We start from the raw sequence: 22721 nt of genomic DNA, 5'->3' as shown, positions 1-22721 counted from the left end.
ATTGTTAATTACATTAATTGCCTCGGCATGCTTCTCTAATGTTATACTTCAACACATGATGAAGCAGGACTCGTTACTGGTAACCAGTGGTATCAAAGAGAGGGTTTCTTTGTCATAGCAGCTGAGCCTACACCCTAACTTATCAAGCAAGGAGACCTTAACTTTGTCATGCCTGGTGTGACAGCTGATGGGCGGGCGTGGTTAATCACCTTTGCTAAATTGCATGATTCTTCTCTGATCTAACAGAGAGTCCCACAATTTGAAGACTGACCAGGTCAATAAGGACGATATTTTCCCAACTTCAACTGAAGCAAACACAAGGGCAAGCAGGAAAGTGATTGCCTAAACAGAACCCTCAGGCAGTAGTAGCAAACCTCGGTTTCCTGTTGGAATCACCTGGGGGTAGGGGCGGGGTGGTAAAAATCACTGACACAGGATTATTGAGAGTAACTGGACTGAGGTGTGCCTCCTGTCAAGCTTTTTAATTCTCCTGTGCAACCTAGTTTGCGACCCACCATCTCAACACCTCAAGGCGATTCCTACGCCTCAAAATTGCATGAACAAAAAGAGAACTACAAAATCTGTGTATTCCTCAGAAAGAGTGCTCTCCCTATTGAAAAATGGAGTAGGAAGAACCTCCCAAGAGAAGAACCAGTGGCCTCCAGATCAGCTAAGCATGACAATAACATCATACCAAACAAGGGAGTCATCACCACTCCGGTCCAGCAGGTTTAATGTGCACCAGGGACCAGTGACCACTGGAATTTCCATTTCTCAAATGGGGCCTTTAAATGCACCTATTCAGTTCTTTTTCCATCATTCTATATGTGAGTTTTGGGGGCAGATAACTTATCTTTTAGCTATGTCCTCAGGTCAAGAGGAAATATGTGAACTTGATGGAAATGACACATATTAAAGGCTGACATATGTGGATAAGTGTTTGAGGTTGTGTCCTCAGTAAAAAGCTGTGTCCCTGTGAGCACAGGAATGGGGAGATAGCTGGTGTCACTTCCTGTGACAAGGGTACGTTGGAGACAGGCAGGATCAGCCTGTCGTCTTCGAGGCCCCAGCTGTCGGAACCGCCCTCCGACAGAGGTAGTGAAGCGCACTAGACCAGCTAGTGTCTCCAGGGCTGAGCGAGAGGGTAAGTGTCGAGACCTGGCCTGCCACCCAACCTGGCCCACAATCACACCGAGTAGGGAGATGAGTCAACCATGAAGGTGCAATAATCCCAACTTTATTGTGTCAGGGACAAGGTTATATAGTGATAGGAGGGAGTAAGAAGAGACAGTAGCAAGAACCAGTAAGGGGCAGTTACGTCACTATCACTAAGGGGCCTAGGCAGATTTCAGATTAAACCATTAGGTGGGGCTAAGGTCAAAAGCCCCCGCGTGGGCTAAAAGCCCACAAACGCCAATCCAGCCAGGTCACATATATGGAAATACTAACCCATGAGGCCGCCTGCCTCACCCAACACCCAATAATGGCCGCGGTCCCAAGGGAGGTAAAAGGTCCCAACAAGCTGATAGTTGAAGTGAGTTCAATAGAGAGAATTTAAAAAAAATTTTTTATTCTAATTTGTAATATTTGATTGCAGAATGCATTATAATTCATATTACACATATAAAACATGATTTTTCTTTTTTTTTTTTTTAGTATCTCCTTGGTTTAATTTTATTTCCTTATGAATTTTTCCCTTTTTTTTAATATTTATTTTTCAGTTTTCGGCGGACACAACATCTTTCTTTGTATGTGGTGCTGAGGATCGAACCCGGCCCGGGCCGCACGCATGCCAGGCGAGCGCGCTACCACTTGAGCCACATCCCCAGCCCGGCCACATCCCCAGCCCTGATTTTTCTTATCTCTGGTTGTAGACAAAGTATATTCACACCATTCATGTACTTAGGGTAATGATGTCCATTTCATTCCACCCTCATTTCTACCCCCATGCCCCGTCCCTTCTCCTCCCACCCCTTTGCCCTATCTAGAGTTTATCTAATCTTCCTATGCTTCCCCTCCCAACCCCACTATGAATCAGCCTCCTTATATCAGAAAAAACATTCAGTATTTGGTTTTTTGGGATTGGCTAACTTCACTTAGGATTATATTCTCCAACACCATCCATTTACTTGTAAAAGCCATGATTTTATTCTCTTTTATATCTGAGTAATATTCCATTGTGTATATATGCCACATTTTCTTTATCCATTCATCTACTGAAGGGCATCTAGGTTGGTTCCACAGTTTAGCTATTGTGAACTGTGCTGCAATAAACATTGATGTGGCTGTGTCCCTGTAGTATGCTGTTTTTAAGTCCTTTGGGTACAGGCTAAGGAGTGGGATAGCTGGGTCAAATGGTAGTTCCATTGCCAGTTTTCCAAGGAATCTCCATACTGCTTTCCATACTAGCTGCACCATTTTGCAGTCCCACCAGCAATGTATGAGTGTGCCTCCCCCTCTCCCAACTCCACATCTTCCCCATCCCCCTTCCCCATATCCCCACATCTTCAACAACACTTACTGTGGTTTGTATTCTTAATAGCTGCCATTCTGACTGGAGTTGCTGATGATATGATTCTATACCTAGAAGACCAAAAAATTCCACCAGAAATCTTCTAGAACTAGTAAATGAATTCAGCAAAGTAGCAGGATACAAAATCAATACCTATAAATCAAAGGCATTGTAAGGTCCTTGCTTAGCATCTGGATGGCCATTTTAAGTGACAGCCACCATCTTAAGAATAAGTTTCGCTTTCCTGCTCAAGGGCATTTCTGAGAAAGGCTCATCACTCCCACATACCAACCCAAACCTTCACCACAGGCATTAGGACCTGCCTAGCTCTAATCCCTGAGCCTGCCCCATAAAAGTCACAGAACCCAAGCCTGTGTTGCTTCTCTTCATTTATGGAGAGATGGCCTTTATTTGTCTCCTCTGACAAATAAACTCTCGTGTGTATCTCTGCCTGGTCTCTGTCTTTCATTTCTTGCTCTCCCATCTCCAGGTTCCTCACTTTCCTTTCAGGCATTTCTGTATATCAGTGACAAGGCCTCTGAAAGGGAAATAAGGAAAACTACTCCATTTACAATAGCCTCAAAAAAAAAAAATTGGGAATCAACCTAACAAATTAGTTGAAAGACCTCTACAATGAAAACTATAGAATGCTAAAGAAAGAAATCAAAGAAGACCTTAGAAGATGGAAAGATCTCTCTTGTTCTTGGATAGGCAGAATCAATGTTGTCAAAATGACCATACTACCGAAAGCATTATACATATTTAATGCAATTCCAATAAAAATCCAAATGACATTCCTCATAGAAATAGAAAAAGCAGTCATGAAATTCATCTGGAAAAATAAGAGAACCAGAATAGCCAAAGCAATCCTTAGCAAAAAGAGTGAAGCAGGTGGTATCACTATACCAGATGTTAAACTATACTACAGAGCAATAGTAACAAAAACAGCATGGTATTGACACCAAAATAGACTGGTAGACCAATGTACAGAATAGAGGACACAGAGACTAAACCACATAATTACAGTTATCTTATATTAGACAAAGGTGCCAAAAACATACATTGGAAAAAAGATAGCCTCTTCAACAAATGGTGCTGGGAAAAATGGAAATCCCTATGCAACAAAATGAAATTAAACCCCTGTCTCTCACCATGCACAAAACTCAACTCAAAGTGAATCAAGGACCTAGGATTTAAACCAGAGACCCTGCATCTAATAGAAGAAAAAGTAGGCCCCAATCTCCATCACATCAGATTAGGCTCCTACTTCCTTAATAAAACTCTTATAGCACAAGAATTAAAATCAAGAATTAATAAATAGGATAAATTCAAACTAAAAAGCTTCTTCTCAGCAAAAGAAACAATCAGTGAGCTGATTGTTTGGGTAAGTGGGTGCAAATTTTTACCACTTACATATGAGATAGAGCACTAATTTCTAGGGAATATAAAGAACTCAAAGAGCTAAACACCAAAAAAAAAAAAAAAAAAAAAAGCCCAATAAATAAATGGGCCAAGGAACTGAACAGACACTTCTCAGAAGGTGATACACAATCAATGAATATATGAAAAAATGTTCAATATGTCTAGCAATTAGAGAAATTCAAATCAAAACTACTCTAAGATTTCCTCTCACTCCAGTCAGAATGACAGCTATTAAGAATAGAAAGAATTTTTAAGAAAGGAGAAATAGGAGCCTGTATTGAAAGGAAAGCAAGGAATCAGGTGAGTGAAAAATGAAAGACGAAGACCAGGCAGAGATCCACATGAGAGTTTATTTGTCAGAGCTGACAAATAAAGGCACATCTCTCCATAGAAGGAGAGAGGCAAAACAGGCCTAGGGTTCAGGACTTTTATGGGGCAGGCTCAGGGATTAGAGTCCGGCATGTGAAGGGTTGGATTGGTATGAGGAAGTGGTGAGTGTTGAGAGCCACGGCCAGGTCAAGATGGTGCCTGGCATTTTGCCAGAAGGAGCGGTTCCTTCTGCCTCGGGTGCCCGCTATTTTTGAGCTCTCGCGGAGTTCCTGGAGAGTTCAGGTGGGTGGAGTTCACAGGTTGAGTTCCAGTTGAGTGCTAGCGAAGTTCCCGAAGTTCCGGTGGAGCTCTCGGGGAGTTCCTGGAGAGGGGCGGCCTGCGGCGTGGGTTCTAAAAATAAAGTTCATTCCTGCTTGAATCTTCAAGTGGCTCGTGATTTGTGCCCAGCCAGACTGCGGCATATGATGGCCCGTGCAGGGAACGCCTGAGGGTAAGTGATAAGGTAAACTGCTCGCCCCTGAGGACAGTGCGAGAGGATGGGTAACCATTTAAAGATTCTTCTTTCATTTTGTTTCGCTTTTAAGTTGCCTGTCCCTGGAGATGGGTGGGACGGAAGAAAAACCGTTCACATCTGAGGAAAAACTATTTGCATCTGAGGAACAGATAGGGAGAAAGGAAGGATGGACATTTCAGGAGGATAGAAAGGCTGATATAATGAATTTTTGTTCCATTTTTGTTTCATTTTGTCTCGGTTTTCTTTTGCATTATATTAATGAGGGGTATCTTCGTCACGGAAATATGGAATTAAAAATTAATAAGAACCAAACCGAAAGGGCGTTAAGTAAAGTGCTAGAGGAAGGAGGCATCTCAGTAAAATCAAGAACAGTTAGGGCATACGTTAAGACGATACAAAGGTGTAGCCCACGGTTCATTAAAGAGGGGTTGTTAAATATATCACAATGGAACCATCATGGTGAAGATTTTAAAAAGATACAAAAGGAAACCCAGGAACTCTGCCAGTTGGCACATTACCATTATGGATATTGGTACAATCTTGTTTGCTTAGTCTAGGAGAAGACATATTACATCAAGTAAAAGAGGAAGTCTCTCGAGTTAGTCAGACAAAGGAAAAAAGTTTAGAGGAGGAAGGGCTATCAGGGGAGAAATTACAATGGGAGGTTGCTACTAACCCCTTTCTATCATTGGGGGGCATGGGTGTCCAACCAACAGCTCTGCCTCTGGAGACAACATATGCTGAGTGGCCCTCAAACCCCCTAGTTGATAGATGGGATCCTGAGCCAGGATCTCAAAGATTAGCATGCCCTGTATTTAAGATGGAAGGAGGGCAGCAAATTCACCATGCTTTAGATTTCAAAACAGTGAAGCAGCTGAAAGAGGCTGTAACAACCTATGGTCCTCAAGCACCCTTCACTGTAAGTATGGTCGAATCCATTACCAACTTGAACATGACGCCAGCAGATTGGGCTAGTATGTGCCAAGCTGTGCTAAATGGAGGACAATACCTGTTATGGAAGGTTGCCAATCAGGAATTTTGCACGGAGACGGCTAGGCGAAATGCAGGGGCCGGTTATCCTCAGAGAAATCTAGATATGTTGTTAGGAAAGGGACCTTATGAGGGTCAGCAGCAACAAATTGGATATGATCCTGCTATATACTCACAAATTGCTGCAGATGTGATTAGGGCATGGAAGACATTATAAGGACATGGAGATTTACAAGGTCAATTATCTAAGGTAATACAAGGAGCTAATGAACCTTACGCTGAATTTGTAGATAGGCTTATACAAACAGCTACCAGAATCTTTGGGGATATAGAACAAACGATGCCATTATAAAGCAACTAGCTTACGAACATGCAAATAGATGGTGCAGGGAGGCCATTAAACCATAGAAACATGGAGATTTAAACACATATATTAAATTATGTAGAGACATTAATGAATAAGGGCAAGTCTTCGCAGCTGCAGTACAACAGGCTTTAGGTGCCAGGCCAAAAACATGCTACAATTGTGAACAAACAGGACATTTTAAAAGGAGTTGCCCCATAGGAGGAGGGTTTAAAAAAACTAAGTATCAAAGGGGTAGAATACCGGGTATTTGCCCACGATGCCAATGGGGTTATGTGTTGTATGTATTGTGTTATGTGTGCACACTTGTGTTTGGTGTTGCATGTCTGTATGTGCGTAGTCCATATATCATATATGAGGAGCACTCATGAAAAAATGGATCCAAATATTTTTTTTTATTAGTCACATGATTTAAATGGTTTAATTTAAATTGGGTAAACAGCTGTTAAGGATTGTTTTAAAATGTGAACAAAAAAAGGAGGTTAATAGATCTGTTTGTTTACTTTCACCTTTCCTTTTCATTATATCTAATTCTATTCAGGATACTAAATTGTTTAGAAAATTGCTTTCTTTTAGTGCCTGCTGGAATGTTACATAATTTTTTCTTTAGCCATCACTGCCAGAATTCCTATCTTCATCCCAGTGCCGGTGAAGACAAAGATAAAACCAAACTACAGCTTCTGCGATAGCTATCACAACAAACTGTATAAGCTGATGCATCAATGAATGGTGTAACTCAACAGGTGATGCTCAAAAGGACTCGACTTACTTTGGGAGGAAAAGGACATAGTAATGGATTCCTCTGCTTTGAACTACTTGCAAAATTTTCCTGGGTTGTGTATCACTTGTATGCATTGTGAATTGTCTGTTGGTGCAGCGAATTATGGTAGTGCCGGGGTATCTTTGCTGATGGTGTCATCGATGGTACAATTTTTCCAAAAGGAGCCGTGAATGGCTTAATATTGTGGCATTTTGTATCCTCCCCTTTATGCTTGTAGCAGGTTGTTTATGGTGTTTGTGTAAAAACCACTATCCACAAGTATGGTTATGTGCTGGACCAGTAGTCAATGAAGGGTAAGATCCAATTGCAATGGTACCAACCTAAGACAGGAGGCTGATGCCTTGAGGTCAGCTCATCTGATGACAGGTAAGGAACATACATAGTATTGGACAACCTAAGACAGGCATGGTCCCTAAGCCACATACTTGTTGTTTAATTAAACAAAAGCGGGGAGATGTTGACAGCCATGGCCAGGTCAAGATGGTGCCTGGCATTTTGCCAGAAGGGGCGGTTCCTGCTGCCTCAGGTGCCCGCTATTTTTGAGCTCTCAAGGAGTTCCTAGAGAATTCGCATGGGTGGAGTTCGGGGGTTGAGTTCCAGTTGAGTGCTCGCAAAGTTCCCAAAGTTCCGGTGGAGCTCTCGGGGAGTTCCTGGAGAGTTCTCGAGGGCGGTGTGCGGTGTGGGTTCTAAAAATAAAGTTCGTTCCTGCTTGAATCTTCAAGTGGCTCGTGATTTGTGCCCAGCCAGACTGTAGCAGGTGAGCCTTTATCAGAAATGGTCTTGAGTGGGAAAGTAAAATTTTTCTAAAAATGGCAGCTGTCACTTAAAGATGGCTGCCCAGATTCTAAGCAAGGATCTTATAGAAAGAAAGGCTGAAATCTAGTCTTCAAGTAGAGGGACAAATTCTTAGAACAGTACAGGTTGTTTACTTATGGTAACAGGAAAGGAAGTACAGTCTATGTAGAGAGGCTGGTAAGTAGGGGGGCATATTGATGTGAGTCTGAAGGAGTTTTCCAGATGCTTCCATTTCTCAATGACATGGAAGCAAAGTCGTTATTTGAAAGTGAGAACAGAGAAGGTGTTGGAAATGTTAAAAGAGCAATAGACATTAAAATAGAAAGGGAGACCAAGTGAACAGGGAAAATGTACTGCCAAGTTTCTGTTCTCACGACTAAAAGGTTCAGGGGTCACTCCAATTCATCTGGGCTGCACAAAACAACTACACAAGAGACACAAATACCTTTTTCTTTGGGGTCGCTGTGACAGCTCCTCTGACCTTAAGGGTCCGCAGAAAGAGAGAGAGAGAGAGAGAGAGAGAGAGAGAGAGCGCACGCGCACGTGCTGACCCCTTTTATTGAGGAGAAGCTATTCAAATGAGGCAAGGGGTCAGGTTTCAGGGGGCTGAGTATCTTCATGATGTCCACTGTCAGCAGGTTGACTGACACCTGGGTAGGCTACACCCAAGGGCACAGTAAGAGAAGGGGACAGACACAAGGCACTTCCATGGAAGGTTCTATCCTAAACAGGGCAAGGGGTTATATTACAAAGGAACAGGTGAGCATAGCCTCATCCATGGGGCTGTAGCAAGACACACCCATGCATGAGACACCGACCCTTGCACCCAAGAAGGTTGCCACATTTCTGCGACTGAGCGCCTCAGCACCCAGCCGGGGAGTGTAACTCAGTCACGTGTAAGGTTGGCCTCCCACAGTGTACTATGATTACTGGTTACATGATGGACTCCTTTGAGATTTATTGTTATGAATACTAAGAGTCAGAAATCACAACCAAAATACCAATATACTATGAAAGGGTTTTTTTGTTGTTGTTATTGTTCCTCCAAAATAGGCAGGCTGACACTAAATTCTATAAGGAGATGCAAAGGAATGAGAATAACCACAATAATATTGAAGAAAAACAAAGTTCAAAATTTACCACAAAATTATAGCAACCAAGACAATGCGGAATTAGTGATCAAAGAAATAGAATGATGAACTCAGAAATATACCTGCATATATGCAGCCTCTTAATTTCTGACAAAAATGCCAAGGCAATTCAGTGGGATGGGCAGGGAAGTTTTCCAATAAAGAAGGGTGGAATAACTTTTTAAAAAATGAACCTTGAAATCCATTTCTTACATATACAAAAAATTATTTGAAATGTATCACAGACCTAAGTAGGAGCATTAAAACTGTAAAATTTCTAAAAGGAAACATGGAGAATATTTTTATAATTTCAGTACTGGTAAAGATTTTTGAGACCACAAAAAGTCTCCAGTTATAAAAGAAAAAATATTACTTCATAATAATTAAAAACGTTGTGAACATCTGCTTCTATTCATGAGGTTCACAATTACCCTATCATCATGGGGAAAAACTATTTAATTGAGAAACACATGGGAAACAAAAATTTCCTAACATTGGACAAAAAGTAAATTATTGACAAATATAAGAATTATCAGACTTCTCATAACAATCTATGCAAGCTAGAAGACAATGGAATGACATATTTCAAGTAGTAGGGGCCAAATCCCATAGACCCAGAATTCTAAATCTATTGAAAATATCTTTCAAAAATAAATATGAGGGCTGGGGTTGTGGATCAGAGGTAGAGTGTTTGCCTCATACGTGTAAGGCACTGGGTTAGATTCCTAGCATCACATATAAATAAGCAAATAAAGGTCCATCACAACTAAAAAAATATTTTAAAAAATTATACCAATTAAAAAAAAGATGAAATGTAGACTTTTTCAACTAAAGGCTGAATGTTTTATCTGATCAGTGGATGCTGATCTATGATGGGGGGGAATTGGAAGAATGGAGGAACTTTGGACTGGGCAAAGGGGAGGGTGGGGAGGGGTTATGGAGATAGGAATGAGATATACATCATTACCCTAGGATCATGTATGATTGCACTAATGGTGCGCCTTTACACTGTGTACAACCAGAGAATTGAAATGTTGTGTTCTGTTTTTGTACAATGAATTGAAATGCATTCTGCTATCATGTACAACTAAGTAGAGTAAAAAAAAAAAGAAATATAGACTTTTTTCAGATGAACAAGGGCAGAGAGACTTCACTAAACTGAGGACACACTAAAAGAAATATTAAAGGATCTTCTCTTTGGATAAGGAAATTGCCAACTGATAGAAATTTGAATATATTCTAAAGAATGAAGGGTACTGGATTATGCAATATATAGGAAAATATAAGAAGCATTTTCTTGTTTTAAAAACATATGTTTAATAGAAAGTGACTACCTAAAGCAAAAACATAAAACACATATGTAGAAGTAAAATCCAGAACAATAGTAAGCACAAAAATTGGAGAGGAATCAGATGCACATTTTAAGGATCATATACTATATATGAAGTAGCAGAAATTTATTTGAAAGTGGACTGTGATGACTTAAAGATGTGTGTAAAACCTGAGAGCTACTACTAAAAATCAGGTCCACCTAGTAAGTTATTAGAAGAGATCGAATAAAATACTAAACTATGTCAAAGAAGCAAATGAGAGGAAAAAAACAGTAAAGAGCACATGAGACAAACAGAAAACAAGTAGCAAAATGGTAGATGTAAGCCCAAATAGGTTGATGACTACAAGAAATGTAAATGGTCTAAACAATTCAAATAAAAGAATTGCTAGACCGGGTGCAATGGTGCACACCTGTAATCCCAGGGGCTTGGGAGGCTGAGGAAGGAGGATCACAATTTCAAAGCCAGCCTCAGCAATGGCAAGGTGCTAAGCAACTCAATGAGACCCTGCCTCTAAATAAAATACAAAATAGGGCTGGGGATGTAGCTCAGTGCCTCTAAATTCACTCCCCAGTATCCAAAAAAAGAAAAAAGAATTGTCAGATTAGAGTAAAATGCAAGTCCCAATTATATGCTGTCTGCAAAATAAATAAATAAATAATATGTGTGTGTGTGTGTATACATACACACACACACACACACACACACAGAGGTTAAGAGAAGGAGAATGGGGCTGGGGTTATGGGGATATAGGTCAGTTGATAGTTTGCCTTGCATGCACAAGGCCCTGGGTTCAATCCTCAGCACCACACACACAAACACACACACACAAAAAAAAAGAAAAGAAAAAGAAAAAACAGTGGAAGCATGGAAAAGGATACGCTGTTCAAACAGTAACCATAAGAAAACCAGAATGGCTATATCAATATAAGACAAAATAGATTTCAAGACAAGGAATATTTCCAGAGATAAAGAGAATTTTTTTAGAATGATAAGAAGGCCAATTCATCAAGGAGAAATAATAATTCCAAATTTTATGTACCTAATAAAAAATGCTTCAAAATGTTGACAAAATTGAAGGAGAAATAAACAAATGCACAAGCACATTTGATGTTAAATCTTCTCTTCAAATAATTGACATATTAAGTAGGCAGAAAATGAATACAGAGTACACTTAAAGAATACTATTAATCAACCTGATCTAAGCAATACTGATAGACCAACCTAATACTAACAGAACATACCTAAATTTAAAGTTCACATGGACTAATCATTCAGATAGATCATAGGCTGAACTATAAAACAAGTCTCAATAAATTTAAAGGTACTAAAATCATACAAAGTATCATCTCTGGCTACAGTGGAATTACATCAGTGATCAATCAAAAACAGATATTTTCATATACTTGGAATTGAAGCAATATACCTCTAAATAACTCATGGATAAAAGATGAACTTGCAAAGAAAATTACAAAATACTTTGAACTAAATGAAAATGAAAACACAATATATTAAAAATTGATAAGTAAATTTAAAGTATTAAATGCTTATATTACCAAAAAAAAATCTTAAGTCAATGATCCAAGCTTCCACTTTAAGAAACTAGAAAAAAGCAAGTTAAATACAAAGCAAACAGAAAAAAGGAACTAACAAAAAGTAAAAAAAAAAAAAAAAAAATCAATGAAGTACAAAGTACACAAATAATGAAGCAAATCTATGAAACTAAAAGCTTTTTTCCTTAAAGAAAAAAAAAAAAGATGAACCTCTAGCTAGCCTGAATAAGAAAAAAAAGAAGATATAAATTACTAATATTAGGGGCTGGGGATATAGGTCAGTTGGTTAACTGCTTGCCTTGCATGCACAAGGCCCTGGGTTCAATTCCCAGCACCAAAAAAAAAAAAAAAAAAAAAAAAAAAGAAGAAGAAAGAAAGAAAGAAAAAGAAAAGAAATTATTACTAATATCAGGAATGAAAGATGTCACCACAGACATTAAAAAGATAAGAGAATATCATGAAATATCATTGGTTATTCCAATAAACTGATAAACTTTAAATAGATTCATCAAAAGATACAAAGTAGGCTGGGGATATAGCTCAGTAAAGTGCTTGCCTCCTATGCACAAGGCCTTGGGTCAACCCCCAGTCCAACCCCCCCCCCCCCAAAAGATACAAAGTATCAAAATTAACTAAAAAAATAGAAACCTGAGGAGTTTTTGTTAGGTTTTTTTTGTTGCTATAACAAATAACCTTGGATAAAGTAACTTAAAAAGGAGGAAAGGTTTATTTTGGCTCATGGTTTCAGAGATTTCAGTCCATGATCACTGGGCCCCATTGTCTTTGGGCCTGTGGTAAGGCAGTTCATCATGTCAGGAGTATACAGCAAAGAAAGCTACTTGCTTCATGGTGAGTAGGAAACATGGTTGGTGGGAAACAGAACACGGAAGAGAAGGCACCAGGGTCCCAATATCTCTTTCAAGGGCACATCCCTCGTGACCTAACTTCCTTGCTCTAGGTCCTGCCTCCTAAAGTTCCACCACCTCCCAATGGTGGCACAAACTAGCAACCAAGCTGGCAACCAAGCCTTTAGGGGACACTTACCCTAACTACTAGAGGAGCTCCGTATCAGTTTTTACAGTTGAATTATTAATAAAGATCTTCTCATAACGGAAAGTTTAGGTCCAGGTGGCTTTACTGATGAATTCTAACAAAATCATAAGAAAGAAATAATATCAATTCTACACAAACTGTTTTAGAAAACAGAGAAAGAAGGAAATGCTTCCCAAATCATTTAATGAAGATAAGCTATGATTACAAGAGGAAACTGCAAGCCAGCACTGCTCACACATGAGACTAGAAGGAAACCCTCTTTACCAAATCTTTGCAAACTAAACCCAGCAATATATAAAAAGAATAACAATACCCATGACCAAGTGGCTTTATTCCAGGAATACCAGGGTGATTTGACATTAGAAAACGAATTCCTAGGGGGGAATTCATGAAAATAGAAGGGCAACCAGGAGAGTAGAGGAAGGGGATCATAGGAGAGAGGAGGGAAGGAAAGGGGGAAGTATATGGCCAGGCACAGGGGCACATGCAGGTAATTTCAGCAGCTCAGGAGGCTGAGGTAGGAGGATTGTGAGTTCAAAGCCAGCCTCAGCAACTTAGTGAGGCCCTAAGCAACTCAGTGAGACCCTGTCTCTAAATAAAATACAAAATAGGGCTGGGGATGTGGCTCAGTGGTCAAGTGCCCCTGAGCTCAATCCCTGGTACCAAAAATAAATAAATTGATTAATTAATAAAATAAAATAAACAAGTAGATTCTAAAATGTATATTGAAATGCAAAGATTGTAGAACAGTTTTAAAAGAATGATATTACTGGAGACTTACAATAATTTACTTGAATTACCTGAGAAATTAAGATGGTCTAATATTTATATGCAAGATAGACATATAGATGACTGGGACTAAATATAAAAATAGCTTCATAGTTATGCAGTCAGCTGATTTTCAACAACGAAATGATATTTTTCAATAATGCTGAATGTCCTATTGAAAAACAAATAAACCTTGACATTTACCTCATATCATACACATAAACTAACTCAAAATGTATCACAAACCTAAACATAAATGCTAAACTATAAAGAGTCAAGAAGAAAACATAGAATAGTTTAGTACTCTTAGGGGTAAGCAAAAATTATTCAGTTGGACAGAAAATAACAAACCATAAAAGAAAAACATTGATGTTATATTCATTAACATTAAAATTTGTTTTTCAAAAGAAAAATGAAAGACACACTACAGACTAGAAGAAAATAGTCACATATGCATATCTGACAAAGGACCTGAATCTAGAATTTGTAAAGCATTCATACAATTCAATAAGACAAATGATGCAATATCAGGTACTGTACTCTTGAAGACAAGGTTTCGTGAGGAAGGAACTTACCTGTTTTGGTTTACACTGGCACCTAAACATCCAGCACAGTGCCTGTTTATAGTATATGTTCATTTTGACTTGGTGAATAAACAAAAGGGAAAATGTGGGATTCAGGAGAGACTGATTTGTTGACTTCTTTTTTGCTGTGCTGGGGATCAAAGCCAGAGCCTCATGCATTCTTGGCAAGTGCTGTACTACTAACCTACATCTCCAGCCTTGAGACTTGGTTTTAATGACTTCAATTTTGAAAACAGAATATTGAGTTTCTATTGATAAGATAGGAAATGTCTGAGAGAGGTAGTTTCCCTTTATTAGTTATTCAGATGTTCACTGTTATAATCAAAGCTAAGATTAGCAACCCAGAACACTTGAGGTCTGCTGCACACTTACCTATATTGTTGCTCTTTTTAAGGAGTTTCCTCTTTTTGACCATAAAAGCAATACATGTTGGGCTGGGGGTATACCTCAGAACACAAGCTTAGCAAGTACAAGGCCCTGAGTTTGATTCCCAACACACACACACACACACACACACACACACACTAGAAGATATGTCTTCCGTAGAACTTCTGGAAATGTTGAAAAATTAAGAAGAAAACAAAAAATCCCTAAAATCCCAGTGTCCACTGAGTTCTTCCTTCTTGGAGTTTCCGTTTTCTTCCCAGTCTATTGTACTATTTTAGTACCAACAGAGGCTGGTGCAAAAAGGACTCAGGTGGGACCTGCCTGGGACAAGGTGTTAGAGAACCCATTTTCTCTTGAAGCCTTATCTATAAATATTTCCTTGGGTTTTTCAGGAGGTGATTTCTCTCCTACTCCCTACACCTGTGGAGTATGGCCAGTCTTTCCTTCAGGACAATGAGTTGACATGAGAAGGGCATGGAACAAAGGAGAATATAACTTCCTGAATGACATCGTTTCTGTCATTTAAATACTGATTTCACCTACTCTTTTAGAAACACAAGTTTGTTTAGAATGGTTCTTCAGAGCCATTTTTGCACCCACATTATGAACAAATGGATCTATGATCCTCGAGAGAAGGATAGTTGCAAGTGGTTATTACCAGTTACATCTATTCATGCTGCTCTGGCACTTTTCTTTTCTTTTCTTTTAATGGCTGCATCTCTGTTTGCTCAAGGTCTGTTCACAAAAGACAGTCCCCATAATTTTTTGTCATTTTCCAAAAATTTCTTAGTGGAAGATTTGCATCGTCTGCCTGGAGAGACAGAGATGGAAGTCTAGCAGTATCTGTGCAAATGGCTGCCAGATGTCCCAGAGCAGATAGAGGTGCTGCTGTCTTCAGAATGAAAAATGCTGGAAAATGTTGCCAAAGCACCCAAAGTCTAGCTGATAATACACATCTCCCAAGAACTTGCTTAAAGACCTAGAAAACACTGTCAATCTAAAAACCAAACAGCTCTTCCCAGAAACAAACCTCCTACATCTCAGTTTTCTACCCCAACACATGAATCTTCTTTATTATACTTTCAAATCTCATTAGGATGGTACACAGAAAATACCCCTTTGGACCATTTATTCCCTCCTTCAATAACCATTACAGAGCACAATAGGTATAATGCATCAAATCCCAAACACATCACATCCAAAGATGAACTTGTCACCCCCCCCCCCACACACACACACACACACTTTGATTCCAACTCAAGACTTCATCCTTTCTTAGCCATATTAATCTCCCTAATGCACAAGATGAAAGACAATTGCTTGTGTGAATGGGAGAGAAAGAATCCTATTCAACTTGGGAGCCCATCTTTAAGGTCTTCCACTGTTCACAGAAAGGTGGAGGCAGGGCAGGAGTATAGTTTTGGAATAATGCAGACTTTTTCAGACAACAATGCAAGGTGAGTGACAATATAGTTGGGTCATGAAAGCATACAGTAAGAGATTTCGAGACTGGATGGAAAGAAGGCCAGGAAGATTTTCTGCACAGTGTCTGGACCAAGTACATGATTCATGAATGAAATGGGCCTACCTATGGGCTGGGGATGTGACTCAAGTGGTAGCGCGCTCGCCTGGCATGCGTGCTGCCCAGGTTCGATCCTCAGCACCACATACCACATACAAACAAAGATGTTGTGTCCGCCAAAAACTAAGAAATAAATATTTAAAAAATTCTCTCTCTCAAAAAAAAAAAAAAAAATGGGCCTACCTACATGGAGGAGCAGGGCTGGGTTTTACATAAGAGCAGAGGCCCAGTTTTGTCAATTTCTAAATGTATCCAGGGAATAACAACATTTGGGTTGTGTCCTGGCACTAAGGTGGAAACAGAGTGTGGGGATCTTGATTATTTGGCAGATGGTGAATGTCTAGAAAAACCAAGTCTAGGAATATAGAAATCTATTAATGCCTGCACTTCTTAATGAAGCGTTGGTGATCCTGTGAATGGACAGCTCTTACAGAGGCAAAATGGATTTAGAAAATATTATGGTAGATCAGCTGAGAGATAAAAAAGAAAAGCTGTAATATTAAGGGTTATAAAGTAGATAATGGGTGAACCTGAAAATAAAACTTGGGATTTATTTTGTTTGTTCTTTTAACAAATAACTGAATACATTTCTCTTGTCTTAAACAAACAAAGCCAAGTGCAGTGGTACACACTTGTAATCCAGATACTTGGGAGACTGAGGCAGGAAGATCCTAAATTCAAGACCAGCCTGGACAACTTGGCAAGAAACTCTATCTCAAAATAAAAGTGTAAAATGGGTTGGTGGTATAGCTCAGTGGTAGATTGTTTAGCTAGAAGGCACAAGGCCTTGGGTTCCATCCCCAGTACCATGGGGATGGAAAAGAAAAAGAAACAAGGAAACTTTCATCCTGGAGTTTTTCCTGGTATTCTCACAACTTGCCTGGAAAATTTATCCTGCCTGTCTTCCCCTCTGCAATCCACAGAAAAACTGGGCTTCTGCCTTCACCATTCCAGCTGAGGTGCAGGATGAGCTTCCAGATGCTCAATCTATCAGTTTTTAATTTTTAATATTTAAAAAATTTTAATAGGCACATACTTGGTGGACATATTTATGGGGTACAGTATGACATTCCACTTCATGTATACATGTATAAAATGTGTGATAAGGTCAAGATAATTGGTGTATCCATCACTGCCAACTTTTATCATTTCTTTGTGTTGGGAATATTCAATACTCTTTACTAGCTATTTTGAGATGTACAATTAATTGCTGTCATCCAACAGATGCAATTTCCATTTCTTACCCCTCTGTACCTTCAGCACTGGACAGGGACGATCATTTTTCCAGAGCTCTTTCTCTACCTCTTCTTACCCTCAACCACTTATTCCTTTAACACCTGTATTCCTTGTTGTTTTTTGTTTGTTTGTTTGTTTTAGCTCCTCCAGAAGCTGTGCACTAATGACTCCCAGATTTCCATCTCCTCTTAGCCAGCTCTCCTGACTCTATAGTTTACCCAACTGCCTCCTAGACATCTTCACTTATTTGTCCCAGAGGCAGCTCAAACGCTACAGGTCTGAAGCAGAAATCATCCAGCTGTGTGACCTTGGGCACTTCAGTTAACTGCACTGGGCATTACTTCTACAACAAAGGCATTACTGATAGCCACCTGACAGAATTCTACATCAGGTACCCTGGCACACAATAGGTGACCTACAAATGTTAACCATTTTCCCTCAATCCTACTCCTTCCCATAAATTCTAGATGTCTCATAAACCTCTCATCCTGCCATTTGTTAAGCCAGAACCCTGGGCATCCTCTTTTACATCCTCCTTTCTTCTTCTTCTTTTGTTGGGTGGTGGTTACTGGGGATTGAACTCAGGGGCACTTGACCACAGAGCCACATGCCAGCCCCCCCCCCCCTTTTTTTTTTGTCCCACTAAGTACCTATGTCTCTTCTCTGCTGGCCACCACGCTTTCTCTGCCTCTGCTCTTGCTACTCTACACCATTCTTCAGAGAGAGAGCATTGCATGACACCACTCTCTTTTCAGTGGTTCCCCACCCCCTGTCTTTGGAAGGACAAAGGCTCCTCAGCACCTCGTCTTAGTCACTAAATTTCAGCTGGTCCTCCTTCATGGGAAGGTGATCACGCAGTTATAAGCAGGCTCCCCTTGGCTCAGAGGGTCCTCTCCTGACGCTACCTCTCCTTTCATCATGGGTGCCACTTCCTTTAGGAAGTCTTTCTGGACTTCTAGTTGGATAAATACGTTTCTTCTCTGCTTCCCAGGGCCCCTGTGTTTTATAACACTTTCCTCAACTTGCTTGTCCTTTCCACCAAACTGGGGTGTCTAGCAAACAGTAGGAGGAAAGTGAATCAGAGCAGAGTTTCCGCCGAAAAGGAAACTTGGTTTGAGGAACCAACGTCAAGGTGTCCGGAATACACTCCTCCCGCGGCACAAGAGGTTGCTTTATGCCTGCGTGGGTATCCAGAGCCTGCACGTCCTTCCCGGGATTTCTATCGCTCAGAATTAACCCGAGGGCAGGCACAGAGCTGCACGGGAAGAGGGTCCCTCACCGTCCCCAGCAGTGCGCACCGGAGATTGTAAATTCGGGCGAGGTTAAATTCGGAGCCCTTTGTTCGAGGCAGCGGCGAGCCGTGCCTGCCCGCCCCGGCCCAGTGCAGGACTCGCCTGGGCACAATGGCACAAAAAAACGCACCCGGTGAGCGCCGCGTCAGGCGGGGGCGCGCGCGCGCACCAAGGCCGGCTCAGCGCCAGCCTCGAAGCCCGGGAACTCGCGCTCCCCGACGCCCTCGCCAGGCCCGGCCTCGGTGCTAGGCTGCTTCCCGGGCCCGCGGCCGCTGCCGGCGGGAAAGCGCCCGGCGTCTCGTCGTCACGCGCCGGCGGCTAGGCGCGCGGCGCGGGCGGGGCGGGGCGGAGCGTGGGCGGGGCCGGCGCGGGCGGGAGGGGCGGGGCGGCGCCGGGCACAGGAAGCGCTGGGAGGCCCGAGCCGTCCCAGGGTGCCCCGCGCGGCGTGGACTCGGGACGCTGCCGCCATCCCGCTGGCGAGAGGGAGAGAGAGGCCCGCCCGCTCGCCGGCTGGACTAGTGTGGGCCACTGCGTGAGGGCGCGGGGGGCCGTGTCAGTGAGACGCAGAGCGCAGCCGCCACCCCCGAACGGACATGTTGGAGCCCAGCGCCGCCGCCGCCTCCTTTTCCTCATCCAGCAAACGGGACTGAGAAGGGGCCCGCCACCCCTCCGCCGCTGCCTCTGCTCGGCCGCTCGCCTCGCCGCCTCGGCCACAGCCCCTTCCTGCCCGGCCTCGGGCTCCGCAGCTCGTCGCCTTCCCCGCCCCAGGCCCGGCCAGTTCCTCGGCCCCGCTCCGCCGCGGCGCGAGGTCTATGTGACCGGCGGGCCCGGAGCAGCCGCCGCCGCAGCGCGAACATGGACGCCGTCAACGCCTTCAACCAGGAGGTGAGAGCTGCTCGGGGCAGGGGTGCGGGCCCGCTGCGGGAGCCGGGGCCCGCTTCTCCCGCCGCCGAGGTTTGAAGCTTTGGTCGGGGTGGGGACGCTTCCTGCCCGGGTTCCGGGGCAGCGGGGCCTGCGCGGAGCGGCCTGGCCCGGGAGAGGTCGCGGCCACCACGGGAGCTGACCCACACCCCTCCCCCACCGCCCACCCGGCGGCGACCCGAGCTGCCCCCTCGCCCCCTTCCGGCCTGCCCTGCCGACGTCGGCCCGCTGCCTCCAACTTCGCCCGGTTTGGTGTCCCGGCGTTCTGGCTCCCGGCTCCCAGACCCGTTATCGGCTGCGCGGTGCCGGGAGCCCGTAAGGGTCTAAGAAAGAAGCGCGGGCGGCCGTGTGGGCTTGGGGGCGGGGGAGCTGGAGCTTCTGCCCGTCTGGAGCTGGCGGAGCGGCGGCCTCGGCCCTCCTGTTGCTCAGGCCGCGGCACGTTGGCGGCTGGACTCTGATCCCGGGTCGGGAGGATTTGGAGAAGGTGCTCGTCCCCCTCCTCCGAATGTCACACACTTGGGAAAGGGAGTTAATAAATGGAGAGGGGGTGGTCTCTTACCTTTTCGAGTCTTTAACATAACCGTCTTATAGGCTCTATGGCCCCAAAGTGACACCCAAAAAGTTGAATGGGAGAGCAGAGTATTTGCTCCGCCTTAGTCCGCTTGAAAGCCGGCGTTGGCCTCTAGTTCCCCTCGCTCGCACCCGCCTCCCGAGGTAGTTAATCCTCTACTCTCTTCTGCGGGAACATTTACATCTGAAAACCTCCCCAAACTAGGAACAAAGCTGACTGCTCCTTAAAGCTCTTTAGTTGTATCTCCAATCATCATCCCAGGTGCTCTTTTGGCCAATGGAGTTCACTTCACGTAGTGTATCAGAATGGATTTGGGAGGGGTACTTGACCATTGATGCTTTCAAATGCAACTACAGAATAGAAACTATTGTCGCGGATTGATGTGGATTTTTTTTCTTTTTCAAACAGTACAGCCAACATGGAGGAAATACGATGTAGTAGTACTAGATGTGTTAATGTGGCTTTAAAAACTTGCTGCATCTATCTCACGATAAGATTTTGGTAGTTCATTTGTTACAGTTATTATTAACAGATAAATTCTTTTCCTATTTGTAGTGCAATAATTTGAGACCTTCTAGTTAACACTCGTTAACACTCTAGTCGAGACCATTTATTGCCATGCAAATTATCCTAAAAATTATTTTCTTCACCTATAGATACATAAAATGTTTTAACTACAGTAGTTGCAATTAGGATTGGGCAGTGTCTTGGAAAAGTTTAGTAGTGATGATTTTCAAAATAATATATTATTTACAAATTTTTGGTTGCCAGATAATTTAGGATAATGCTCCAGATATTTCAAGGTTGGACATTAACTTTGTTTCCTGAAGGTAAAATTCCCTGGAATGTCGGCTCCGTGAGGACAGGTGGTTTCTGTTCTTTTCCCTCTTTACTCCCCCACCATAGCAGGTGCCTGACAAATACTTCTTGAATGAATGGAACCTTACACAAATGGCAAAATAGTTGTTAAATGATTTTAAACCCATTTTTTTTCCCAAGATAAAAACTTAACTATTGGATGTTTTTAATGAACAGGAGGAATATTTTGAGAATTCTTAGGATTAGAAGTATTTAATACTACAAATCCCAACATTAAGGACAATTATAATGTATCAATAAAAAATGTGGGGGGTAAAGCATTTCTAATTTTAAGTATTTATGGAAGTTGGCATCAAGCATATTAAACACAGTATATTAACCCTAAAAAAGTGCAATCAGTAGTTGTTGCCTTGGAAAGGCAAAATAACATAGTATTGACTCCTTGAAAGGGGGAAATGGTATTGTGACCTTTTAAATGTGCTAAATAAGCATTCGCTTATCATTGTTTATTTTCCTTTATAAATTTTCATTTCAGTTCCTAGTCTTTATTAACTACAGATTGCATTTATGTTAGGTGTATGTTGTCGGTGTCAACTCTTTTCTGCTAAATGTCAACTTCTACTGAAATTAATCTGACTTTAAAAATTCCTATTTTTGTGCCCTATGTGTATGCTTTCAACTGTTTCTCCTCGTTTATGAAGTATTAATAATTAGTTCCTAGTAATCTCAAATCTCCCAGTTTAATCTTCATTTGACAAGCATTCAAGTGCCTTTTCAGCTGTGTCTGAAATAGTGTGAGAAGGTCTCTGTCATCTAAGTTTAATAGAAGTCACAAGACTTAGATAAGTTTAATCTGTGGTAAAATAGCTGCAAAATGGCCATGGATGATCAGTGAAGGCTTGGGAAGAATCCTCAGTTTAGGATATCAGAAGGTATAGGAAAGTGATCAGAAGGCAGTGGGGCTGAGAAATAGGTGAGTAGAAATTTGGCTCTGGAAGCTTTTAAAAAGTAGGGTTCCTAAAGTAGTTTGGGGTCTGACTTATATCATGTCTGTCTAATGTTTAAGAATTTCATTTTTAGGGTATGAGTAAACATTGAAGATTTTAAAATAGTGGAATGATACAATCAGAATTGTGCTTGATTTGTGGTGATACATGTTGTAGGAAGCAAAGACTTGGGAAAGATTGACGGGTTGAATACCAAAGTAGGAGAGGTAAATAAAATCTGAACTTGGAAAATTTAGTTCAGAATAGGAGGGGAAGAATGCTGGCTAAAGTAATCCAGGAACTTTTATAAGTACCTTCTGCCTCTGCATTCTACAAAGCTGACAGTAATGGTACCATTAATAGTAGAGTAAAACGTTGGAGAAGATGTGTTTGGTATTTTTTTTTTTTTTAATATTAGTTGGAGATGAACACACAGTATCTTTATTCATTTTTATGTAGTGCTGGGGATTGAACCCAGTGCCTCACACATGTGAGGAAAGCACTTTACCACTGAGCTACATCCTCAGCCCCTGTGTTTGGTATTTGAAGAGGTTGAGTTTGAATTGTGAATGGAACAGTCACGTGGATATTTTTGGCAAGCATTTGGACATATAGGACTCAAATTTGGATGCAAGGAAGAGATAGAGGGAGATTTCAGTTAATCACTCTCAGATGTGCCCTGGAGAAAATTTAGAGGGGGAGAGAAAAAAAAGAATCCTTAATATGCGTCTGTGGCATGTCAGGCACTTTATGCATTCATATCTAATTTAATAGGTATGGATGTCTACAGCCATTTACAG

General features: G+C 41.8%; 1 protein-coding gene across 4 annotated transcripts in view; it reads left to right on the top strand.

The window, feature by feature from the left end:
* The first annotated feature begins 19052 nt into the window (after positions 1-19052).
* Positions 19053-22721, top strand: part of Scaf4 (SR-related CTD associated factor 4) — a 62663-nt gene continuing 58994 nt past the window's right edge. For all 4 annotated transcript variants that reach the window (XM_046439077.2, XM_046439075.2, XM_046439076.2 and 1 more), the window contains exon 1: positions 19053-19509. In XM_046439077.2, the coding sequence (XP_046295033.1) occupies positions 19480-19509 (30 nt within the window). In that variant the 5' untranslated portion in view covers positions 19053-19479. The remainder of the gene's footprint in view (positions 19510-22721) is intronic.

The sequence above is a fragment of the Marmota monax genome, unplaced genomic scaffold (assembly GCF_021218885.2).
Source record: "Marmota monax isolate L192 unplaced genomic scaffold, Marmota_monax_Labrador192_F-V1.1 WCK01_AAM20220418_F8-fsc00125, whole genome shotgun sequence".
NCBI classification, from domain to species: Eukaryota; Metazoa; Chordata; class Mammalia; order Rodentia; family Sciuridae; genus Marmota; species Marmota monax.
The sequence above is the reverse complement of the archived record's forward strand: the minus strand, read 5'-3'. Positions and strand labels throughout refer to the sequence as shown.